Source organism: Vanessa tameamea, chromosome 29 (assembly GCF_037043105.1).
Source record: "Vanessa tameamea isolate UH-Manoa-2023 chromosome 29, ilVanTame1 primary haplotype, whole genome shotgun sequence".
Lineage (NCBI taxonomy): Eukaryota > Metazoa > Arthropoda > Insecta > Lepidoptera > Nymphalidae > Vanessa > Vanessa tameamea.
In genome coordinates, this window is record NC_087337.1 from 2,425,122 (window position 1) to 2,447,840 (window position 22,719).

Sequence of the window (22,719 nt, forward strand, 5' to 3'; positions counted from 1 at the left end):
TTTAAATATAAATATATTTTTAATTTGTGTAATGAAGTCGTTATGTTTGACTTTTATTATTTATTAAACGAAGTCGTAGTTGTATTTTATTTGTAGAAATGTTTTTTCTTTTTTATTTAAATAGTTGCAAAGCCCCAAAAATTAGGAATTAATTAAGGAATTACTAATACATATTTCTATATACCCCTCATCTCATCTCATCTCTCAGTCAAAGGACGCCCACTGCTGGACATTGACGACCTCCGTGGTCGAGTAGTGTGTACACCGGTTTTCATGGGTACGCCACTCCGAGGTTTCGATTCCCGGCCGAGTCGACATAGAAAAAGTTCATTAGTTTTCTATGTTGTCTCGGGTCTGGGTGTCTGTGGTGCCGTCGTTACTTCTGATTTTCCATAACACAAGTGCTTTAGCTACTTACATTGGGGTCAGAGTGATGTATGTGATGTTGTCCAATTTGTATTTATTTGTATGTATAGGCCTCCCCCAAAGATCGCCACAACGATCGGTCAACCCATCCTTTTTAAGCTTATCACTTGTGTTAGGTTTAGGTTAGTGGGGACGACTTCTTACATCGCTCGGCGGTAAACCGTCGCTCTATTGACATTTTTAAATGTATTGTATTCGTTAAACGTGAAGCTTATATTTTGAACGAGAATACTGAGAACTATAGATAAGAAATACGGACGTTAATCCTTGTAATTTTAGATGTTACAGATAAAATTACAAAATACTAACGCATTGTAATTCGAGATAAACATCAAACGCCCCGACATAACGTCTCTGGAGATATATACCTGAAAAAATTAACTCGTTGGTCTCATGACCAGACTCTGATTATAGAGTTCTTAGGTGTCGTAAATCGTAACCAAGGATGTTGTTGATTTGCCCTTACCGAAACCATCGGATAACCGAAATGAATGTCTCTCCGAAACCGTAACGGAATCTGGTGAAAAACAATCTTTATTTTAATTTAGTTTTTTTTTTTTTTTTATGATATCGGTAAGCGGTCGAGCAAATAGGCCACCTGATAGTAAGTGGTCACCACCGCCCATAGACAATGGCGTTGTAATAAATGTTAACCATTCCTTACATCACCAATGCGCCACCAAGCTAGTGAACTAAGATGTTACGTCCCCTGTGCCTGTAGTTACATCATCTACTTAAAGATATATTAATTAATTTAGGTTAATTGTTTACCTATTGAGTCAAAATAATATCCTAAAAATAAGTCAAGTTTTTGATGGTGATAGCGCTTTTTGCAAACAGGTCTGGATAGGTACCACCCACTCGTTAGATATTCTGCCGCCAAGCAGCAATGATTTTTTTTATTGTTGTGTTCCATTCTGAAGGGTAAGTGAGCCAGTGTAATTATCTTAGTTCCCAATGTTTAATATTCCTAACAACAGCAGTCTATGGGCGGTGGTGACCACTTAACATCAGGTGGCCCTTTTGCCGGTCGGTCTACAAATTACATAAAAAAAAAACCGTTACCTTGGATTTATTTGTTATTCCTAACAATCTTATGTCTGTAACTGACACCACAAGAAACAATATGATAATCCGAAATGTCATTAGTGTACCTGAACGGTAATATTGTTCACAAGTTCGTATCTATATCTTGATCCGAAATTTCAAATCTATAACATCCTTATTTCAAACCACCAGTGCGAAAGCAGTGTTATTCGTTTCGATAATAATAATCCAGAATCATTTTCAATTTTGCCTATCTATAATTTAAATCTTATATTAAAATCATTAGTAAATTATGTCATTAAGGAATAATATTTATCCCTTAATTAAATATTTTATATTTTATGAAATTCTTTGGATTAATATTTGCTCGTTAAGTAACACAAAAAAAGAAATGTGTAAATTTCGAAAAAAAAACATCAATTTTTTTAACAAATGACAGAATACATATTAATTAATTATGTACGATAATTAATTAATATAAAAATCAAAAACTGTGCACTAGAGACTGAATTATTGTAAAATTAAATTAATTATAGCCAAATAGGATGCTTTTTTTTTTCATTTGTGCACAAAAAAGTGTCGCCTTAGTCGAAATGAAAAAAAAAAAAACAAGCACGCGTTCTACTAGTTTAATATTAATAAATATTCATCAAAAACAGCTCGCGTGTTACGTGTCTATGCATAACTATGTTAGCGTGAAAAATGTTAATTAAAAACTCATTCCGAATCTTATTTAAGCTTCCATAATGATTTTATATTCAAAAGCGGGACTCTTTTAATACCTCAGAATTTTAACGTGACAACATATAAAAATACTGGCATATAGGCAGGGCCGGACCGTACGTGGCCCACCTAAGACATATCTGAACGTAGACTTGAATTAAATCAATTGAATGAGTTTGATTAATTGCAGGACTCGCTGGACTGCAAACCATACGATCTGTTTAATTTAATACAGTTATGGATTCTTTCGCATTATCGTCTATATTTGACTTTGAATTGACTTAGCTGGAATCCCTTGAATCCACGGGGCCCTGGGCTGAAGTCTAAAAAGCCATATGGTAGATCTGGCCCTGATACATACTACATATTTATACTATAAGAAAACATCCCATATAAATCTGAAGTACTAAGATAGTGTGTCCATTTAGGCTGCAGTTACACCAACTGTAACCCTTTAAATAGGAAACCAATAATACTATATAGTGTGTCATATAGGGTTTCAACCTAGCCCTACCACTAAGCAAATTATGAATATAGCCGAGGTATGTTGCGTGATAGGGGAAACAGACTTGACTAGACAGGAGAAACATCCATAATAGGAAAAGTCAAATAAATAAAATTTGACAGCAAATTGAAACGATATCATTGGTTAAGAACTTGATTAGCCAATGATGTTCACTATGGGTTTGCGAAAAAATTGCGTTTTGAACGTCGAAGAAACTGTTATCAGAAGTAAAATTAAAGTGGTAATAAGTGGTCAAGTGTAATAGTGTTGTATTATAAATAAAGATATATTTATCATAAACTCTTAGTAGTGCACGATGTAGCTGAGTTATTAGCGAATCGAATGAAATACATAAATCTACGGTTTGTTTATCTTTTTTCCTACTTCCATTGGAATGGGCTATAGGAGTCAACATACCTAAGTCAGTTGTAAACACAGCAAAAAATATTCATTGAATACATATTCTAAATGTATCCTGTCTTTACGTTTAAGGCGTGTGATTACATTGATAGGAATCTCGTATCTTGCACGTATGTCAATATGACACAAACGGTTTTATCTACAACAGATAATATATTAATCTCTGAGGAATTTGTAGTAAATCAAAGAACGGTATTACACGTGTGCACCATTACTTCCTGCTTGGCATTATAAATGTCGCTTTGATGTTGCTATTAAAAAAAAAAAAGCCATTTGTGAGTGATGTCGATAGCTGGTTGATACATCGATGTTCTTAATTCAACTTTTATTTTTTTTTGATAAGAGTAAGATTAAAATATTATTGTTATTTAAAAAATATATAAATATAAATAATTACTAACAGTATCATTACTAACAAATATAAATAATTGTTTCTTAGTATGTTCGTTGTCTATGCGTTGCAAAATCATTCATCCGATTATTATGAAACCTTAGTAAGTGGTTCTGCTTATGTCTGCTTAGCTCTTCAAAAGTCCGAAGCACTTTGTCTAGAGGAAAATTTACCGATAAATATTTTTAATAGAATGACAATATTACGAGTATAGATAGTCCAGAGGCTTTGAACACGTGATTCTTAACAGGATTGCGAGTTCAAATCCGGACAAACAATTTGCGAGGAAACCTGCATGATGCCTGATAAATTATCCGAATTCTATTCTAATTCTATTTTTTGTTACCGATATTAAGAGTTTTCGTATACGGATAACGATCCGTATTATCACAAACACTCGTATCGATGGGATCGTGTTTGTTGCATCACTAGCTAGAATATTTCAACTCGATTGAATTGGCAACTTGCGAAATGTGTCTCGTTTTAACCGGATTTTAATGTATTTATTTAGATTTGATTTAAATGTATTTATTTAGATTTGATTCAGATAGGATCATCAGATAGGTACCTGATGTATCTCCCCCACGGTCGCAAAAATACTTTTGTATTTATTGTTACTCATATGTAATACCTGTGATTAAATAATAACTAATCTATCAATTACTAATTTCACACATTCGACGCCACTCCGAGGTCCCGGGTTCGATTCCCGGCCGAGTTGATGTAGAAATAGTTCATTAGTTTTCTATGTTGTCTTGGGTCTGGGTGTTTGTGGTACCGTCGTTACTTCTGATTTTCCATAACACAAATGCTTTAGCTACTTACATTGCGATCAGAGTAATGTATGTGATGTTGTCCAATATTTATTTAATATTTACACATAGGGGGGCGGGGGGATGCTTGCAGATGTCATGGATAAAAGTAACCTGTGGACTATTCCAGTTGTATAATCTATCTCTGTGCCAAATTGCATTCATATTAAGTTCAGCAGTTCTGGCGTGATTGTGTCATAAACATTCATCCTTCCAAAATTTCGCATTTATAATATTTGTAAGACAAGCAAACCCGTCGGCAGACGTTGTACGTCATGTATTATATACTAAAACCTACGAAACGCTCTGTATCTCTGTTATATAGGTTTTATGTATATTGATTTATATAGAAAACGATTCCCAAAAAATATTATGTAAATTCGTATAGTCTTCTTCGATTTTTGTTTTTTTTATAGGTCGTATTCGAAACGGAAGGTAAAAGTTTCACCGAACAAATATTAGCGTCAAGTGTGTTTGCTTTTAAATCAATAGAGGCAAAGGGAATGCTCACACAGCATTAGAATTGAAAGCGTGTCAGGCATGCGTTTCGCTGAGACGGTCGGACAGTCGCGCTCGGAAGCTCCCCGTTTACCGACTTCGATGAAAGACGTTATGTTATCAACACGAAAGGGAGTTTGTTCAACTATGGTACATTCAAATCGAAGAATTGCTGAAGGTAAACAAACCTTAGATTTATGTATTTCATGCGATTTGATACTTTCCAAGTTCCGATAGTAGTTTCGACGACGTTGAAAATGCCAGTTCTTCGAAAATCCATAGTGAATATCATAGATTAATCAAGCCCTCGACCAATGATATCGCGTCATTTCAATATCAAATGTTGTTTGATAAGCTTTTGCGCTCATGTGGTTGGAATAGACTGTAGATACTCAAACTTCATGGCCTTTTGCTTTTACGTTATCTACCCAGCCAAACTAGCGCAAAGATCTACCAATTGATTCTTATACGAGAAGGCCTAGAGGCTTCAGATTGCGGGCTAAGATCATTCCCTACCGATTTTTCGTATGTTTAATTATATCTAAGACCATCTTAACTAATTAAGTTTTATTCTGTCTTGTCAGTGGTCAGTGGTGTCCGATGACGCAATATTCGACCAATGAGCGTTCAGATTAAAGCCATATTAGTTTATTGGACATAAGTACTTAATCCTTTTTAAGAATGTATTTTTTGTTTTGTATTCATAATTGTATTATGCAAAAATCCTTTACTTGGTGGTATGCCCTTGGTAGGTCCGATTATAAAACGAGGCACATGGAGAAGTAACATTTTAGTGGAGCAAGAAAAATTGATACAGGCCGGTATTTGTGTGTACTTAAGTATCTTTTGACGTATTCAAACAATAATGCGTCGTTTCGCAATACCGGTTCCCAAATTCGTCATTTATTCCATCGATGATCAGAAGTGCTTAGTATTGTTGTATTCAGAAGTGAGTGAGCCAGTGTGTCCAAAGGAACATATGGTGTGATACCACAAAGTTGTCCAAATGTCAGCCTACGGAAACTTAAGCGACGTTGTGACACCGATTCGATGGAGCGCGCGAGGGTCGTATCGTATTATTTTAATGTTTACAAAATAAAATTGTAAGACATATTGTCGCTATTAAGTGGGTATTTATAAATGAAATTAAATATAGACTCAGCGTAGCCTACTCACATACAACCCATATAGAAGATATTTTTTTTTATATAACACTGTTGAATTCTAATTCGCTGGATATGTACCAACTACTCATTAGATATTATACGATAAAGCAGCAATACTTATAGCCTGTTCCAATGGAAGTAGGAATAAAGATAAATTAGATTTACGTGTTTCATGCGATTTGATAATGATTAATATATCTTTATTTATAATATAATACTATTACACTTAACTACTTATTTCCACTTTAATTTTACTTCTATAACAGATAACAGTGTCCTTTAATCGACGTTCATTGAATATCATAGATTAATCGAGCCCTCGACCAATGATATCGCGTCAATTTGCTGTCAAATGTTGTTCATTTGGCTTTTCCCCGCTTACGGTTGGAATTGAATATAGTATTGCCGTGTTTCGGTGTGAAGAGCGAGCGAGATGGTGAATCTACAGGCGCAAGGGATATAACATCCCATTACCCAAGGTCGGTGGCGCACTGGTGATGTAAGTTATGGTTAAAACGCCTCACAGTCCACCTAGATGTCCGAAAATCCACAACAGCGCGATTTTTAAGACATTTTCTGCCTCGCACAACCACTCTGTGGAACCAGCTTTCGCCGACGGTTTTTCCGAACCGATACGACTTGGGAACCTTCAAGAAAAGACCGTACTCTCTCCTGAAAGGCCGGAAACGCACCTGCAAGCCCCCCGGTGTTGCAGATGTCCATGGGCGGTGGTAGTCACTTTCCATCAGGTGAGCCTCCTGCTCGTTTGCCACCTATGACATAAAAAAAAAAACAGTATCAATGTCTATGGTGACCACGCGTTATCAGGTCCATGGTCCATTTGCTCGTCCGCCTTCCTGAGTAAAAAATAGATACCATTCGTATCGATTAGTTTCCACTATGGTTGTCGCGTGAAGTATTACAAGCAAGCGATTCTTTTCAATTGCAAGTGATGTCAATGTAATACGAACATTCGTCGCGACTGTACGATATCTCGGAGCGGAGGGCGTCACTCTTATAACAACGGGTAGTGCCGCGAAACGTTTTCACTGATGCGGTCGTGGCTTTTATGCACTCGAATTGAGCGTCGCTGTATCGTTTACGATGTATGTATGTTTTGTGCGTTTTGCTATCGACTGTACAGTGTACTTTACGATTTGAACATATTTAACCTTTGATCGTTTATTTGTCTCGATATATTCACCAAAACTGAGAACTCTAGTATAGTCTGTGTGACGTATGGCGGTGTCACGCACACCAAGATAGTAGAGTTAACTCGTTTTTTTTTTTGTAGTGCGACTCTTTATGAACATGATTAATTAAAGGAATTAATTGTTTTATAGCCAGCGTCACTCGGGATTATGTAAGGATTCTAATTATACCTCTTGGTTCCGAATTAGCTTAAGGCGTTTAAACTTATGATGGAATAAAGAAGTTTGCATGACACCCACCCACACATACATACATACATACATACATACATACATACATACATACATACATACATGCATGCATGCATGCATGCATGCATGCATGCACGCACGCACGCACGCACACACACACACACACACACACACACACACACACACACACACACCCTGAAAACAAGTTATAAAAACCTAGCAATAAAAGTTAATGTCACTAAACCAGCGATCTCCTTCCAGACCATTCACTGTGGATTTATTAATTGGTTTATATTAATATAAAAGACGAATAATAAAAAAATATATAACATACTAGTTGTTTTAGGAAATATACTATGTTATATGACACTTGAGAATTTTCCGACTGAATAGTCCGATAATATTTTCTTGTCCTTACCCGATTGAACTCAAGACCTCGGGACTTGAAGCCTTACGAGCTTACCACTGAACGAGACGATATCATGTTACCGATTAACAAAATTATTATTATTTTTAATTAGGTCGGCTCAATCAGTCAAGGTTACGAGTTAATATTGTGATTTTCCTCTTAAAACGATTTAATACCGAATGTATTGTTTTCGTGTTAAAGTTGAATTACGTCTAATTTTTGCCCTCGCCTTACGTCAGACTCTGAGGGGATGACGGAGTGAGGGGTCCGTATCAGTTATTCGGTATCCTTAAGTTCTTTTCTGTATTTTCGTTTAAATAATACTTCTACAACAGATATGAATTAATGAATATAAATTTAAACAAAAGCTAATTAATAGTATGTTTATATATATTTCTATATGCTTTTCCATTATGATTTAAAAAAAAAAAAAAAAAGAAGTAACTATCAATTCTTCTGTTCAAAATTGATAATTGTAATTGTGAAACACATTGCTTAGGTTTAAATACTAATTTGTATTTTATCTTTTCCGATCGCAATGATATGGACGTGGTCCTATGCGATGATTTCGGGTTTGAAACCCGGACAAGCGAACCTCTAATGAAATCTTCTACACTTGTATTTACTGTATAATACTCGAGCTGGTCGAGAGGTCGGACGTGATTGAATAAGCTTTTATCCCTCTCAAGAAGAGCAGAAGTCTTTGTCCAGCAGTGATGTGATATACTGACTGTTATTAACTTCATTTTTTTTTATATTAGCCCGTAAATTAGCCTGTACATTTCCCACTGCTGGCCTAAGGCCTCCGCTCCCATTGAGGAGAAGGAGCATATTGGAGCATATTCCACCACGCTGTTCCAATGCGGGTTGGTGGAATACACATGTGGCAGAATTTCGTTGAAATTAGACACGTCCAGGTTTCCTCACGATGTTTTCCTTGACCGCCGAGCACGAGATGAATTGTAAACACCAATTAAGCACATGAAAATTCAGTGGTGCCTGCCTGGGTTTGAACCCGAAATCATCGGGTAAGATGCACGCGTTCTAACCACTGAGCCTTCTCGGCTCCATTATTAAATTAATGAATACGAAAAAAGGATGAATATTATGTGACGTGCTCGGTGAGACCGCGAGTATATCTGTTTGTTTGTATGTAGGGGGTAACATCCGGAACTAACGATGAACGCTATGTAAGCTACATAATTATATATATATATATATATATATATATATATATATATTACCTAAGATTATGAATGGTAAATGTCCATAAAACATTGGGATTCGAACTTTTATCATCATTCACTTGGTAAATCTTAGGATTTACATGTTAGGTTAGGTTGGAATGGTAAAAGTCCGAAAAACCAACTCGTGTCGGTAAATCTTAGGTTTTACTGGAAAATCTTAAGATTTACCTTAGTTCGAGCTTTTACAGTAACATATATGATACATTTTTCTCGATCAATAATCTGCACCCGTGCGACCCTGCCTGTTATACAATATTTGTCATTAATATTGGATGCGTATCACTAATTAATTTTAATTAGTCATTTAAATGTGACGTGCTTTCTAATAATACGATATGACTACAATTGATTTGTTACCGCGCGATGATCGAATATTTATATTTAGATATTTGAAATGAGCACCAAATCTTTGGACGTATTTTAACGGTTGGGGGGGGGCAGGAAGTTTGAAATGATTTTTTTTTTTTAAATACAGCCATTTGTTGACCGCAGCTTTGTTCGTGGTCAACAAATGGGTAAATGGTTATAAAGAAGTGGCCGATGTCCGTCCTTTGGTTATAAACGGACGGACATCGGCTGAAGTAGCCGATGTCCGTCCTTGGAGTTCAAGCTTCATCAATTTCGTTTCAGTGGTTTGGACGTGAAAGAGCAACAGACGAGCTAACAGACCGAGTTACTTTCGCATTTATAATATCAGAAAGGATATGCTTAAAAATAGCTTGTTCTTACTTCTACTGGTGTCGTTTTGAAACTTACTGAACAGAACTATTCAATACTATTGAAACCCTCATTTTGTATACATTACGCACCAACTATGCGCGCGAATTCGTCCGTGTATATATTTTATACTTACACCCACAGGAAATCCATCAATAGTCACACTATTATTGTAAATTCTACTCCCTTTTCATGGGACCTAAACTGTCCTTCCCCGGGACCTAAAATATCTCGATACGAAATTTCATCTAAACCGGTTCAGAGTTTAAGCGTTAAGAGGAACATTCAATATTGATAACATGACACTGCCTATACAGGCAATATGCTAATAAGGTTTATTTCAATAACGAAATCCACGCAATGTCTTGATATTATAATCGTATCTGTTGTATAAACTATATCATGCTAAAGTTTCATTGAAATTAATCCAGTAGTCCTAAACTTTCTCATTTACTTTAGTAGGATGTGTCTGTGTGCTTAATGCAAACAGATACTAGCTATTCCTAAAGAAAAAAATGTCTAGTATATTTCCCCCCACAATTAACCATCAATTAGAGTTAATAAAACTGTTCGACCGTGTCTATAACCTTTTCTCTTGACCGTGGTTTATGATTAAACCCTAAGATATATTCCAATTACGTCCAACTTAAATTCAGATCGCGTTTCCATTGTTAAGCGTAGCGGTCCAAGTTCACGAGCGGAGCGATTTATTTAAATGTTTGTTTTTATACAATTCGAGATTTGTTAGCGAGTGTTTCGTGGTATATCTTAATGACTAGAATTATTATAAATAAAATAATAATAAAAATGTATGTATACTTATAGTAAAGGAAATATTGTATATGTTAATTTCACAGCTGTGAGTTTTAAATATACAAGTTGTCCGTGCTCTTTAGTTAAATACTTAAACTTAGTACACAAACGTTAGTTTTTTTATTGCATGTGTATGGGACGGACGAATGGACCATCTCTGTATTGTTGTGTTCCGGTTAGTAGGGTGAGTGAGCCAGTGTAATTACAGGCAAAAGGAACATTACATCTTAGTTCCCAAGGTTGGGGGCGCATAGGTGATGTAAGGAATGGTTAATATTTCTTACAGCGCCTTTGTCTATGGGCGGTGGTGACCACTTACCATCAGGTGGCCCATATGCTAGTCCGCCAACCAATGCCATTAAAAAAAAAATCATAGTGATCACCACTGCCAATAGAACGTGACGCGATAAAAAATTAACCGTACCTCACATCGCCATCTCCCCACCAACCCTGGGAACTGAGATGTTATGTGTTGTGACTGTTGCTGAACTGACTAAATCAGCCTTTCAACCGGAACACATCAATACTTATAAGTTGGTTGGCGGTAGAATATACGGGGAGTGGGTTAAGTCTGATGACGATGCATTTGTTAAGAGTGAACTGAAGTAACACATGATTTACTCGATGACCCTGATGATGATGATGAAACTATCGGGTTCGATTCTGGAACATTCGACGAGGAATAATAATAGATTGATGGTAACTACTGAATATGACCAGATTCCACACAGGATTCGACTTCATGCGAACGAACTGCTCCGTTTTTTTGTTTTTTTTTTTTGTACTATAAATTTATTTGCACTTGGACCATCGGCCAAAGTAACGAATGACATCACCCACACAAACATATCGCCAATACAAACAATATAATACTATGGTGTGAGTAATCTCGGCGCTGGCCGGCGGTGACATAATGCTGGAATGCGTTAATTCGCTAATAAATACGTATTATCATACATACATAACATAATCAGCCTGTAAATTTCCCACTGCTGGGCTAAGGCCTCCTCTCCCGTTGAGGAGAAGGTATGGAGCATATTCCACCACGCTGCTCTAGTGCGGGTTGGTGGAATACACATGTGGCAGGATTTCGTTGAAATTAGACACATGCGGGTTTCCTCACGATGTTTTCCTTCACCGCCGAGCACGAGATGAATTATAAACACAAATTAAGCACATGAAAATTCAGTGGTGCCTGCCTGGGTTTGAACCCGAAAACATCGGTTAAGATGCACGCGTTCTAACCACTGGGTCATCTCGGCTCTCGTATTATCATGTATGTTTAAAAATATATATATAAGATTCTTGGGTATTTCAATATCGGGTACATCTTGGTGGTGCATTATTTTTTATAATTTTGATTGGATTTATATAGGGGTATATAGGATATACTATGCTATCATAAGTCCGAATTGAGTCAAGTAAATAATTGACGTAACCTAACTAAACTAATGTTATTATTTTGAGAGTGAGTTTGTGTGTTTGTTACGCTTTAAACGTGATAACAAATCAAACATTATGAAATTTTGAAAATATACTTTATACAAGGAGACATATGAGCCAACGGCAATATAAAGCTACCGTCTGTTCTGATCGTAGATTCTACCGAAAAGTGCCGATGAGAAACTGAGTGGTCACAACAGAAAATTACATCACGCGCGTCAAGTCACGGGCGGAAACTAACATTACATAGTATAAAACAAAGTCGCTTTCCGCTGTCTGTCCGTGCTATATGTATGCTTAGATCTTTAAATTTACAATTAGATATATTTATTGTAATCATATCTATTTGAAACCACTTGTTGCCGGCGGCTTTTCTCGCGTATAGGGCTTGATCTTCATTTTTTTTTTCATTTTATCGCCTTTACAGACAGATACAGCGAGAGTTACTTTCGTATTTATAATATTAGTGTAGATAAGTTGAACTGTTATTTCGATAACATAATCAGCCTGTAAATTTCCCACTGCTGGGCTAAAGGCCTCCTCTCCCTTTGATGAGAAGGTTTGGACCATATTCCACCACGCTGCTCCAATGCGGGTTGGTGGAATACACATGTGGCAGAATTTCGTAAAAATTAAACAAATGCAGGTTTCCTCACGATGTTTTCCTTCACCGCCGAGCACGAGATGAATTATAAACACAAATTAAGCACATGAAAATTCAGTGGTGCCTGCCTGGGTTTGAACCCGAAGTCATCGGTTAAGATGCACGCGCTCTAACCACTGGGCCATCTCGGCTCTTGTTATTTCGATATAATTTTTTTTTATTATATTGAGACATACGTTGCTCGTTTCTGTTATTTCGTCTTACGCGCAAGTCTCGGCTCTCGACGTAATACATATGTACAGTAATGGGTGAGTTCGGGTCACTGGCTGCACGCCGATCAGCTGTGACGGACCGTTGTAACTCCAACTTGGACACCCATCCATCGCCCTACTTAGGTATCTAATATACTCGTCTACGTACGTCCTTTTTTTATATAAGACTATTGCCTGCAGACCGTTGGCCGCGGCTTTGCTCGCCTGGAAAATATTTACAGATTAATTTAAAATATTACGTTAATTTAAGACCTCTTTGTATTCCACATTGGTGTATATTTCGCCTCTTTGGAGTAAATTATCCAGAAACGCTTAAATACGTTTGTATACGTATTTTTAATCAATAGCCCAAAAATTAAATTTGATGTTACTAACTTATAAAATGATGGACTTATATATAAACTTTCAACCTCTATTTCAACCGTAAGGGGTGCTTTGTTGGCTTTAATTTAATACTCTACGCTTGGCGATGATGAATCTGTCAGTTAGTTAAACAGGACGTGCTATTTTATAAGTATATATTCGACAGCTATTTTTAACTTTGTCTGTCAAATAGTTTGAAGGTAACAAAAAAAGATTGATAAATAAGGCATATTACACAATATAAGATTATTATTATTATTTAGTTAGATTATTTAGTATTTATTGACTTCTAAGCAAGATATATGAAAATGTTCGATATAATCTACTTTCCGACCGGTGGAAGCTTTAAATTAAATTTAGGAGCACTTTGGAATCGTCACGTGTAACATGACTTTTATGAGCCTACTTGAATAAAGAATTATTCACTACTGGAAATTTTTTTGACTGTTCCCAAAATATAGTTAAATTAAATAATAAAACGAAAAAATCAAAACGATCGTGATTAACTAGGTTTTTTTTTTTTTAAATCCTGAATTTTTCCAACCCTGATAGGAAGGCGTTGAATGTGCGTGCGCCTTCCTATCCAATTGATGGTAAGGACGTTGGCAATGTAAGAAATGTTAACCATTCCAGTCGCCAGTGCGTCACCAACGTTGGGATTGGAATGTAATGTCCCTTGTGCCTGTTGTTACATTGGTCACTCAAACTTTCAACCGAAACGATAATAATAATTAAATAATTTAACCTGTTTAGCTGCAGCGATGGTAACTACTGTTCCTGGCTTGCAACAGTACCACCAAATTCTTGGTTTAAGATCGAACATACAATCTTGCCGATTTAAAATATCAATTACGGATTTGATATGTAACGTTATAAAAGCAATTCGTTAATGAATAAAAGATCAAAATACATAGTTTTAATGATAAAGTGTCAACACTATCGCGTCGACGGAAACTCGGTTACACACTGATAAAATATTAGTAGGCAGTTAACGTGACTAATGGCACGTGATCGCTTGGTACGAGTTATAAACTGATCTAGCGCGGTGTTTCGATCGCTCCAGTTCTCTGGCGAGTGTTCAGTTTAATACTCACGATCGGTGTAAACCGGTATCTATATGCATTATTAGCATTAGCAGCCTGTAAATTTCCCACTGCTGGGCTAAAGGCTCCCTTTGAGGAGAAGGTTTGGAGCATATTCCACCACGCTGCTCCAATGCGGGTTGGCGGAATACACATGGGGCTGAGTTTCGTTGAAATTAGACAGATGCAGGTTTCCTCACGATGTTTTCCTTCACCGCCGAGCACGAGATGAATTATAAACACAAATTATGCGCATGAAAATTCAGTGGTGCTTGCCTGGGTTTGAATCCGAAATCATCGGTTAAGATGCGCGCGTTCTAACCACTATCTATGTATCTATAGGGTATTCCAATCGAAGTAGAAAAAAAGATAAACGTATCTTAGATTTACGTATTTCATGCGATTTACTAATAACTCAATGAAATCATGATAAATATATATTTATTTATAATACAACACTATTACACTTAACTGCCTGTATCCACTTTAATTTTCCTTCCAAAGTTCCGATAACATATTCGCCAATGTTCGAATATAATTATTTCACAACGATATGAATATCATAGACTATTCAAGCTGTCGACCAATGATATCGATATCAATTCGATGTCAAGTGTTGTTTATTCGGCCTTTGTCCCCTTGTGGTTGGAATAGACTATAACTGTAATGAATTTTGTATTTAATCTTTTTGACACGTTCATTTTACCATAGGTCACGGTTTCGAATCCGGCAGCGCCATTGAGCTCACATTTGTCCGAGTGATTATAATTCACGACGTGTTCGGCTGCGGAGGAAAACACGAAACGTTTACGACATATCCAAGGAGTGATATAGCGGGCGAATTTAAGTGAAGCGTCCGCGTATATTATTAACTTAGCCTATCGATAAATTTAAATACCACGTCAATAAAAAACGACGAAGAATAAGGCTCGATAAACAAAAAAGCTTAGATGTAGTCGTTGGTCTGATATGACTCGAAACGGTTTAGTTTTACATTTAATGTTATACGGTATATCGTTATCTATAATACTAGTAGAGCCGAGACGGCCCAGTGGTTAGAACGCTTGCATCTTAACCGATGATTTCGGGTTCAAACCCAGGCAGGCGACACTGAATTGTCATATGCTTAATTTGTGCTTATAATTCATCTCTTGCTCGGCGGTTAAGGAAAACATCGTGATGAAACCTGCATGTGTCTAATTTCAACGAAATTCTGCCACGTGTGTATTCAACCGACCCGCATTGGAGCAGCGTGGTGGAATATGCTCGAAACCTTCTCCTCAAAGGGAGGCCTTAGCCCAGCAATGGGAAATTTACAGGCTGCTAATGTAAACTATTATTATAAATGCGAAAGTAACTCTGTTTGTCTGCCTGTAGCCCTTTCACGGCCAATCCGGTGAACCTAATTTTATGAGATTTGCTGTAAAGTACGCTTGAGCTCCAAGGGATTAGGTTACTTTTTTATGCCTAATATCTAACGACGAATCCCTAAAACGCGAGCGAAGCTGCAGGCCACTATTAGTACATAAATAAATAAGTAATAAATATTCATGGTAATAAAAAATAGCCTAAGTTGAGTAAAGACTATTTTGATTTTGATTGATTTTCTCAGTATAATCGACGTCAACAATTACGTCTCCAAATATTCGTTAAGAGTTGTTTTCTGCGGCATCGCTCGTCTTCAAGGGATTGGTCGTTGTGTATAATAAAATAGCTTAATCCTTCTTAGGTGTTTAAACTTAAAATTCCGTTCAGTTTCGCTATGAAAGCGCAACACACAGACATACCTTCGCATTTGTAATATTAGTATATATTATATCGATTCTATTCGGAACAAAAGTTTTTAAATCGCTCGAAACGTGTACCATACACCAAGAACCCATATGAACATTACTCAAATACATCTCGTTGCCGTAGCTCAGTAACGACAGAGGTCACTTTCCCTCGCCCCGCACGTCCTATCAGTGCGACAAGGACGATCACAAGGCCCGCGGCGGTCGCGGGTTACGTGTTTGTACTACAAGCGGGTTTATTGTTAATTGACTTCCAATCTTTGACTATATTTTGATTTACGTTGCGTCGATTTAATTAATAGCTAACTATATCATTTATATGGGTATATATGTTACTGCAAAAGCTCGAACTAAGGTAAATCTTAAGTTTTTCCAGTAAAACCTAAGATGTCCATAAATGTCCATTAAAACTTTAGGATACGAACTTTTACCATCATTCACTTGGTAAATCTTAGGATTCGAAAAAGTCGTTCCTTTATAATAAATACTTACATTTACCGACTCACGTCGGTAAATCTTAGGTTTTACTGGAAAATCTTAAGATTTACCGTAGTTTTTACAGTAACATATATAAATGAAAACTAAAAGTATACTACTGACAGGTAGTAGTAACTTTGTGTTTTGCGCTCTGGGTAGCTCTCTTGCGCTTTGTACCACTTACTCTACGGATATTCTTCTGTAACTACAAGCACACGGGACATAACATCTTAGCTCCCAAGATTGGTGGCATATTGGTGTAAGAAACGGTTATTATTTCTACTACAGCGTCAATGTCTATACCACTTACCATCGGGTGGCCCATTTGCCCGTCCGCCTACCTATTACATAAAAAAAAGAATCAAAGTAAAATAGCAATTCAGTTAAACTTAATAATTCCTTTAGTAATTTACTCGAAACTAAATATTTTTCCAAATGATTTCACGTGAAATTCCAGTCGATCAGGGTGACAATATAATTTCAAGCTTTATAAATAATTCTCTATAACAAATATATTTTTCATTATTTCTTGTGACGGATCAATCATTAAAAAAAAAAACGAAAAAAGTATGTATTTGTACCAGTCTTAAATACTATGCGACATAAAATTAAAATTTAACAAATTATTAAGTAAAATTAATTACAATAATAATCTTATATACAATAATGTAAAATAAATAGTTTCGGTTATAAAAATATTTATATGTAATAATGATGTGATTATAAATTAATGACGACATCCTATGGCATAGTACCGTGGAGGCTAGGGTTACTCGCTAACACACGTTTTGTTGGGAAATTACGTATTCACATACAGCGTTTAAGGCCGTGCGTTAATTGATACCGGAATTAATGTCGCATCGCGCATGCGTCGAGTATAACCGAGGAGCCTTTTACACGTCCCGTGGGTGGTGCGCGCAACTGACGCATATATAATGTATGCCACATGCATGAATAGCACTATTAGTGCATGGATCATAGACAAAACTTTACTTTGTTGTACTTTTTTCGTAGGGCTTTGTGCAAGGAACCATCCTTTCATCACTTAATCTACCTCCGAGCAGCAATACTGTAAAACATATCATCGAAGGGGTGGAGGTCTTTGCCCTAGCTGTTGCTTCAGTGAATATATATCATAATTCGCCGGTGATGGCGGGGCGCCTAAGTCTGGAGTTTCTCAATACCCTACGCATGTCGTTAGACCTGGTCCTCGGTCAAACTGCGCTTATGCTCAGTACATACGAAAAAAAGGTCGTCCATGTTTTCTATTGACCGTCTTTGACCTCCCAGTCCGACCCTATTCGAATATAAAAGGGCGCCGAATGCATGTTCAGCCCCGGGCGCCTAGATGGTTAAGGCCACCCCTGATCTATATGACGGCGACTGTGATAGATCAGCGGCACGCCCGTCATCGGTAGGAGCTTCTGTTACAGGGTTCATGGCGTAGGTCTCAGGCAATTAACCACAACGATACAATATGACAATTCTTGTACTTTATGTAGGTAATCAGCTAACACAAATTATGAAGTACTTAGGTATATTATAACTATCCGAGTTGCGTGAACCAACGGTCCCGTTTGGAAGGCTCGAACTGTATCGCTCTCTGTACTAATAATTAGCTTCGGACTCATCGCTCTCGAAAGAATTCAATATGTGACGTCCCTTCAAACGATTCCGATCACGTGACTCGTTACGTCACGGCGTCCGCACCCCACAGATACAACGAAATCATCTAAGTTAATAATTATTCATAATCGACGACATATACAATAATGTATTGTTTATCGTGTTGCAGATACAGCAGAGGCGCGGCGTCAGGATGAGTAAAGACGGTTGAGACGGCCGCGCGTCGGCTCACGGCGCGCACACTAACCATGTCTTTCTTTAATAATCTTAAAAAGGTGATACACACTATTCATTATTAATTTGGGAGCCGATATGGCCCAGTGGTTAAAACGCGTGCATCTTGAGGCAAGCTACACCGAATTTTCATATGCTTAATTTGCTCGGCGGTGAAGGAAAATGTCGTGATGAATCATCTAACTTCAATGAAATTCTGTCACCTGTCTATCCAACAATTCGCATTGGAGCGGCTTGATGGAATAATCTCCAAACCTTCTCCTCAAAGCGAGAGGATATATACCAACAGGCGGATATTTTACTTTTTTTATTATGAATTCTCGTCTTCAATAAATAATATGCAGTTGGTACAATACAAAGACCAATCATTTGTACAGCCTACTGCAATAGCAGGAGGAGTTAAGCCAAATAATAACTTTGATATTCATTAATTAATACATTATTGCTTCGTTTAAAAATAAACGTTACAAAATTACGTTAAAAAATAAACAAGGTATCTTAATAGATACATGTTTTAAATTTTCAGGTGCTGCACCTGGGCGGCGGCAATGACGCCAAGAAAAAGAAAGTGTTCAGCAACATACGGGACAATTGCGACCCAGGCGAGAACTGGGATATGGTCGGCGAGCTCGGCGATGGCGCTTTTGGAAAGGTATGTCATACGAACTGTCCGTCACGACTTCGTCCGAATGAAATAGGAATTGTTTTCAAATTTCACACCTCCAATCTGAACCAAAAACACAAATTGATAAATTCAAGAGTTTTTTTTTTAATAAAAGTAACAGCGTAAAGGTTGTGCTAGGAGGACAGGAATGGAAATCGACTGCGACCTGCTACTTGAACTTCGTTAGACGGCCCGTAAACCGTTGCGCCATGGACTGGTTTGAAAATATCATTTGAACATATTAAAATTTGTTAATTAAATAAACAGTCCAGTAAAAACCTACGAAAAGTATCGTTTTTAGAGTTGATAAACTTTGAATATATCCGCACCGTCAGGTATACAAAGCGCAGCACAAGACGACGGGTCAGCTCGCCGCGGCCAAGATGTGCGTCCTCGACAACGAGGACGATCTCGCGGACTTCACAGTCGAGATCGAGATCCTCTCCGAAGTTCGGCATCCGAACGTGGTCGAACTGCACGAGGCGTACTTCATCGATAACAAGCTATGGGTGAGTTCACGTGAGGTATCTTCGCTAAAACAGGTGCCGGAGAACTGCTGTCGAACGGTACGTGAAAAGTGAGATACACAAAAATACTGAAACGGTAATTGAAATATAAATAGTGGGGATACTTGTACAAGGCACGTCAATTTATAACTTCCGCACATACGCGAGTTAATGATTCGTTAAGCTATGCACGAGAGGAGAGAGCAGGAGCACAGGCTTTTCGTACTGAGGCATTACACTACTACAAAAGTTTAAAGCTTCTAAGAACCAACTGGAACGAGGTATATTTAGATGTCTAAATAGACGAGTATAATTTCAGATGCTGCTCGAGTACTGCGACGGCGGCGCGCTGGACTCGGTGATGTCGGAGCTGGAGAAGGGCCTGAACGAGTCGCAGATCGCGTACGTGTGTCGCGAGATGTGTCGCGGGCTGCAGTTCCTGCACTCGCGCCGCGTCATACACCGGGACCTGAAGGCCGGCAACGTGCTGGCCACCATGGTGGGGGGCGTCAAGCTCGGTATGTGACGTTACATACTTGTATTATTTTTGACAAATAAAAGCTAAAGTTATAATTCTATATATTAACCACACGATCTGATACAATGCCGCCCCCCCTCCCCCGCAGCCGACTTCGGCGTGTCGGCTAAGAACAAGTCGACGCTGCAGAAGCACGACACGTTCATCGGCACGCCGTATTGGATGGCGCCCGAGGTCGTGCTCTGCGAGACCTTCCGTGACCACCCCTACGACTTCAAGGTGAGTCCCCCATATGGTGTGTAGCGTGAAGTCAATAATATACAATTAATCTACTTCTAGAATAAGAATGCTCGTGCGCAATTTCAAAGATTATCCTATATCTTCACTCTCATATTCCGATGGGACGCCAAGTACCAAGACGTACCGGCTGTGTACTGCATTCCAACCATAACAGGAGCAAAGCCAAATAAAACCATTTGACAGCAAACGTTTGACGTTTGAACATTTGCCGCGATATCATTGGCCGAGAGCTCGATTAATCTGTGACCTTCACTATGGATTTGCGAAAAAATGGCGTTTTGAACGTCGTCGAAACCGCTATCGTGATTTTGGAAGTAAAATTAAAGTGGAAATAAGTAGTTAAGTGTAATAATAAATAAATATATATTAATCATAAACTCTTAGTCGTGCACAATATAGCCGAGTTAGTAACAAATCGAATGTTTGTTTATCTTTATTACTACTTCTATTGGAGAGGGCCATATGATCTTTGCGAGATACGGAAGCACTAAAGTCCTAAAACAATATTTATAAATATAAGTAAGGTTGACACCTTAAGAGGAGGAGGATAAACTTAGGGGGACTTTGCAAGTAAGGTATGCGTAATATTTATTACAGTTCCAATGTATATGAGTTGGGGGGTACGCCTACCACCAGGTAGCTATTGAATCGCCTTAACTGTCATTCGAACTATGTAAAATTGAATGTGTTTCTTTTTCCAGGTGGATATCTGGTCGCTAGGTATTACGCTTATAGAGTTCGCACAGATGGAACCGCCGAACCACGAGATGACACCGATGAGGGTCCTCTTGAAGATACAAAAGAGCGATCCACCGAGCCTCGACCAGCCGTCCCTCTGGAGTAAAGCTTTCAATGACTTCATAGCGAAGGCTCTCGTGAAAGTGAGTATATTTAACGGACTTCTAATAATGAAAGAGTTTAATTTTTTTTTTTCTAGTTTAACATCTATATTACATCATTAAAGATTAGCTTATTAAAGTATTATCTGAACTTGCGGCTTTACCTGCGCGAAATTTATAAGACACAAACTTTCAACCCCAGTTTTCCCCCTTAGGGGTGGTAATTCGTATTTTTTTGTGTTTTATACTTATTGTTATGTAATTGTTTAACAATATGTTTTTTTTAATTTAATATTATATTTATTCAAAATCAAAATATTCTTTCAAGTAATTTTGAATAAACAAGCACTTTTGAATCGTAATTTTACAGAACTATGTTAAGTGAAACTACCACCGATTCGGATTAGATTCTTCTTTTGTAATATTTACTTTTGCATTAATAAAAATTATAAAATAAAAAAATTATATTCTATCGAGAAGTACCGGCAAGAAACTTAGTAGTTACTCCTTTCCAACGTTTAAAAAACAAAGTTATGTTAGTTAAATAAAATTATATATGTACATATATAATATACAATGCCTGGAAGTCAGCAAGTTTTGTACATATTTGTAATTGCTCGTCGAAGGGGGTTTACATTTAGTATATAGTATATAAAAATTTCGTTTCGTTACATAGGATCCAGAAAAGAGGCCGACAGCCACCGATCTCCTTAAACACGAGTTCGTCTCCGGCGACCTCGACTCGAAGTCGCTCCGTGACCTCCTACTCGAGTACCGCGCGGAGGTGGTCGAGGAAGAACTCTTGGACGACGATTCAGAGGTACTACATATTTGTTTTGTATTTTTATTTATAACACCATGTGAAAAATAAAACTAGGAATGGAAAAAAAGAGTAACTAGTTTATAGTTTAAAAAATATATATATTTTTGTATGTATGTTAAAGTTTTTAATCGTTACATGGGATTCTGTATATCTACCATACCGTGTTGTTTATTAAACATCTTTGTATTATAATATATTATATAGCAATTTTATATTGCTTCATAAAAGTAGATTACATATGTTCTAATGGAATATGTTTAATATACTTTGTAAATTTAATATCAATAATAATATCGCTTAACTAACCCACTTTATCGATTTATTAATTGAATTATATCACTAAGTGAATCTGACTTATCCTTTCCATGAGAAATATTTGTATTTTGTCGTCTTATCTAAAGTAAGAACACTTTAGTGGAACATTGTTTCTTAATCTGTGGTCCGTTATGATATGTGTTGCCATTTTAATTATTCCACGATAAAATAAAATTCACCATCACAACGAACTCATTTTTTTTTTTTTTAAATGAGTACTTCATAAATTGAAATTAATTTATATCATGTTTTAAAGTAGCTGTATTATGTTTATATTTATGAACAATTTACATAAACATTACGATTTATAGTAATTGTTATAA

General features: G+C 37.1%; 1 protein-coding gene across 2 annotated transcripts in view; it reads left to right on the top strand.

Moving 5' to 3' along the window:
- Positions 1–22,719, top strand: part of LOC113395273 (serine/threonine-protein kinase 10) — a 52,729-nt gene that overhangs the window by 9,795 nt on the left and 20,215 nt on the right. For both annotated transcript variants that reach the window (XM_026632845.2, XM_026632846.2), the window contains exons 2-8: positions 18,407–18,512; positions 18,998–19,123; positions 19,471–19,644; positions 19,961–20,159; positions 20,268–20,398; positions 21,121–21,300; positions 21,935–22,078. In XM_026632845.2, coding sequence (XP_026488630.2) covers positions 18,486–18,512; positions 18,998–19,123; positions 19,471–19,644; positions 19,961–20,159; positions 20,268–20,398; positions 21,121–21,300; positions 21,935–22,078 — 981 coding nt within the window. In that variant the 5' untranslated portion in view covers positions 18,407–18,485. The remainder of the gene's footprint in view (positions 1–18,406; positions 18,513–18,997; positions 19,124–19,470; positions 19,645–19,960; positions 20,160–20,267; positions 20,399–21,120; positions 21,301–21,934; positions 22,079–22,719) is intronic.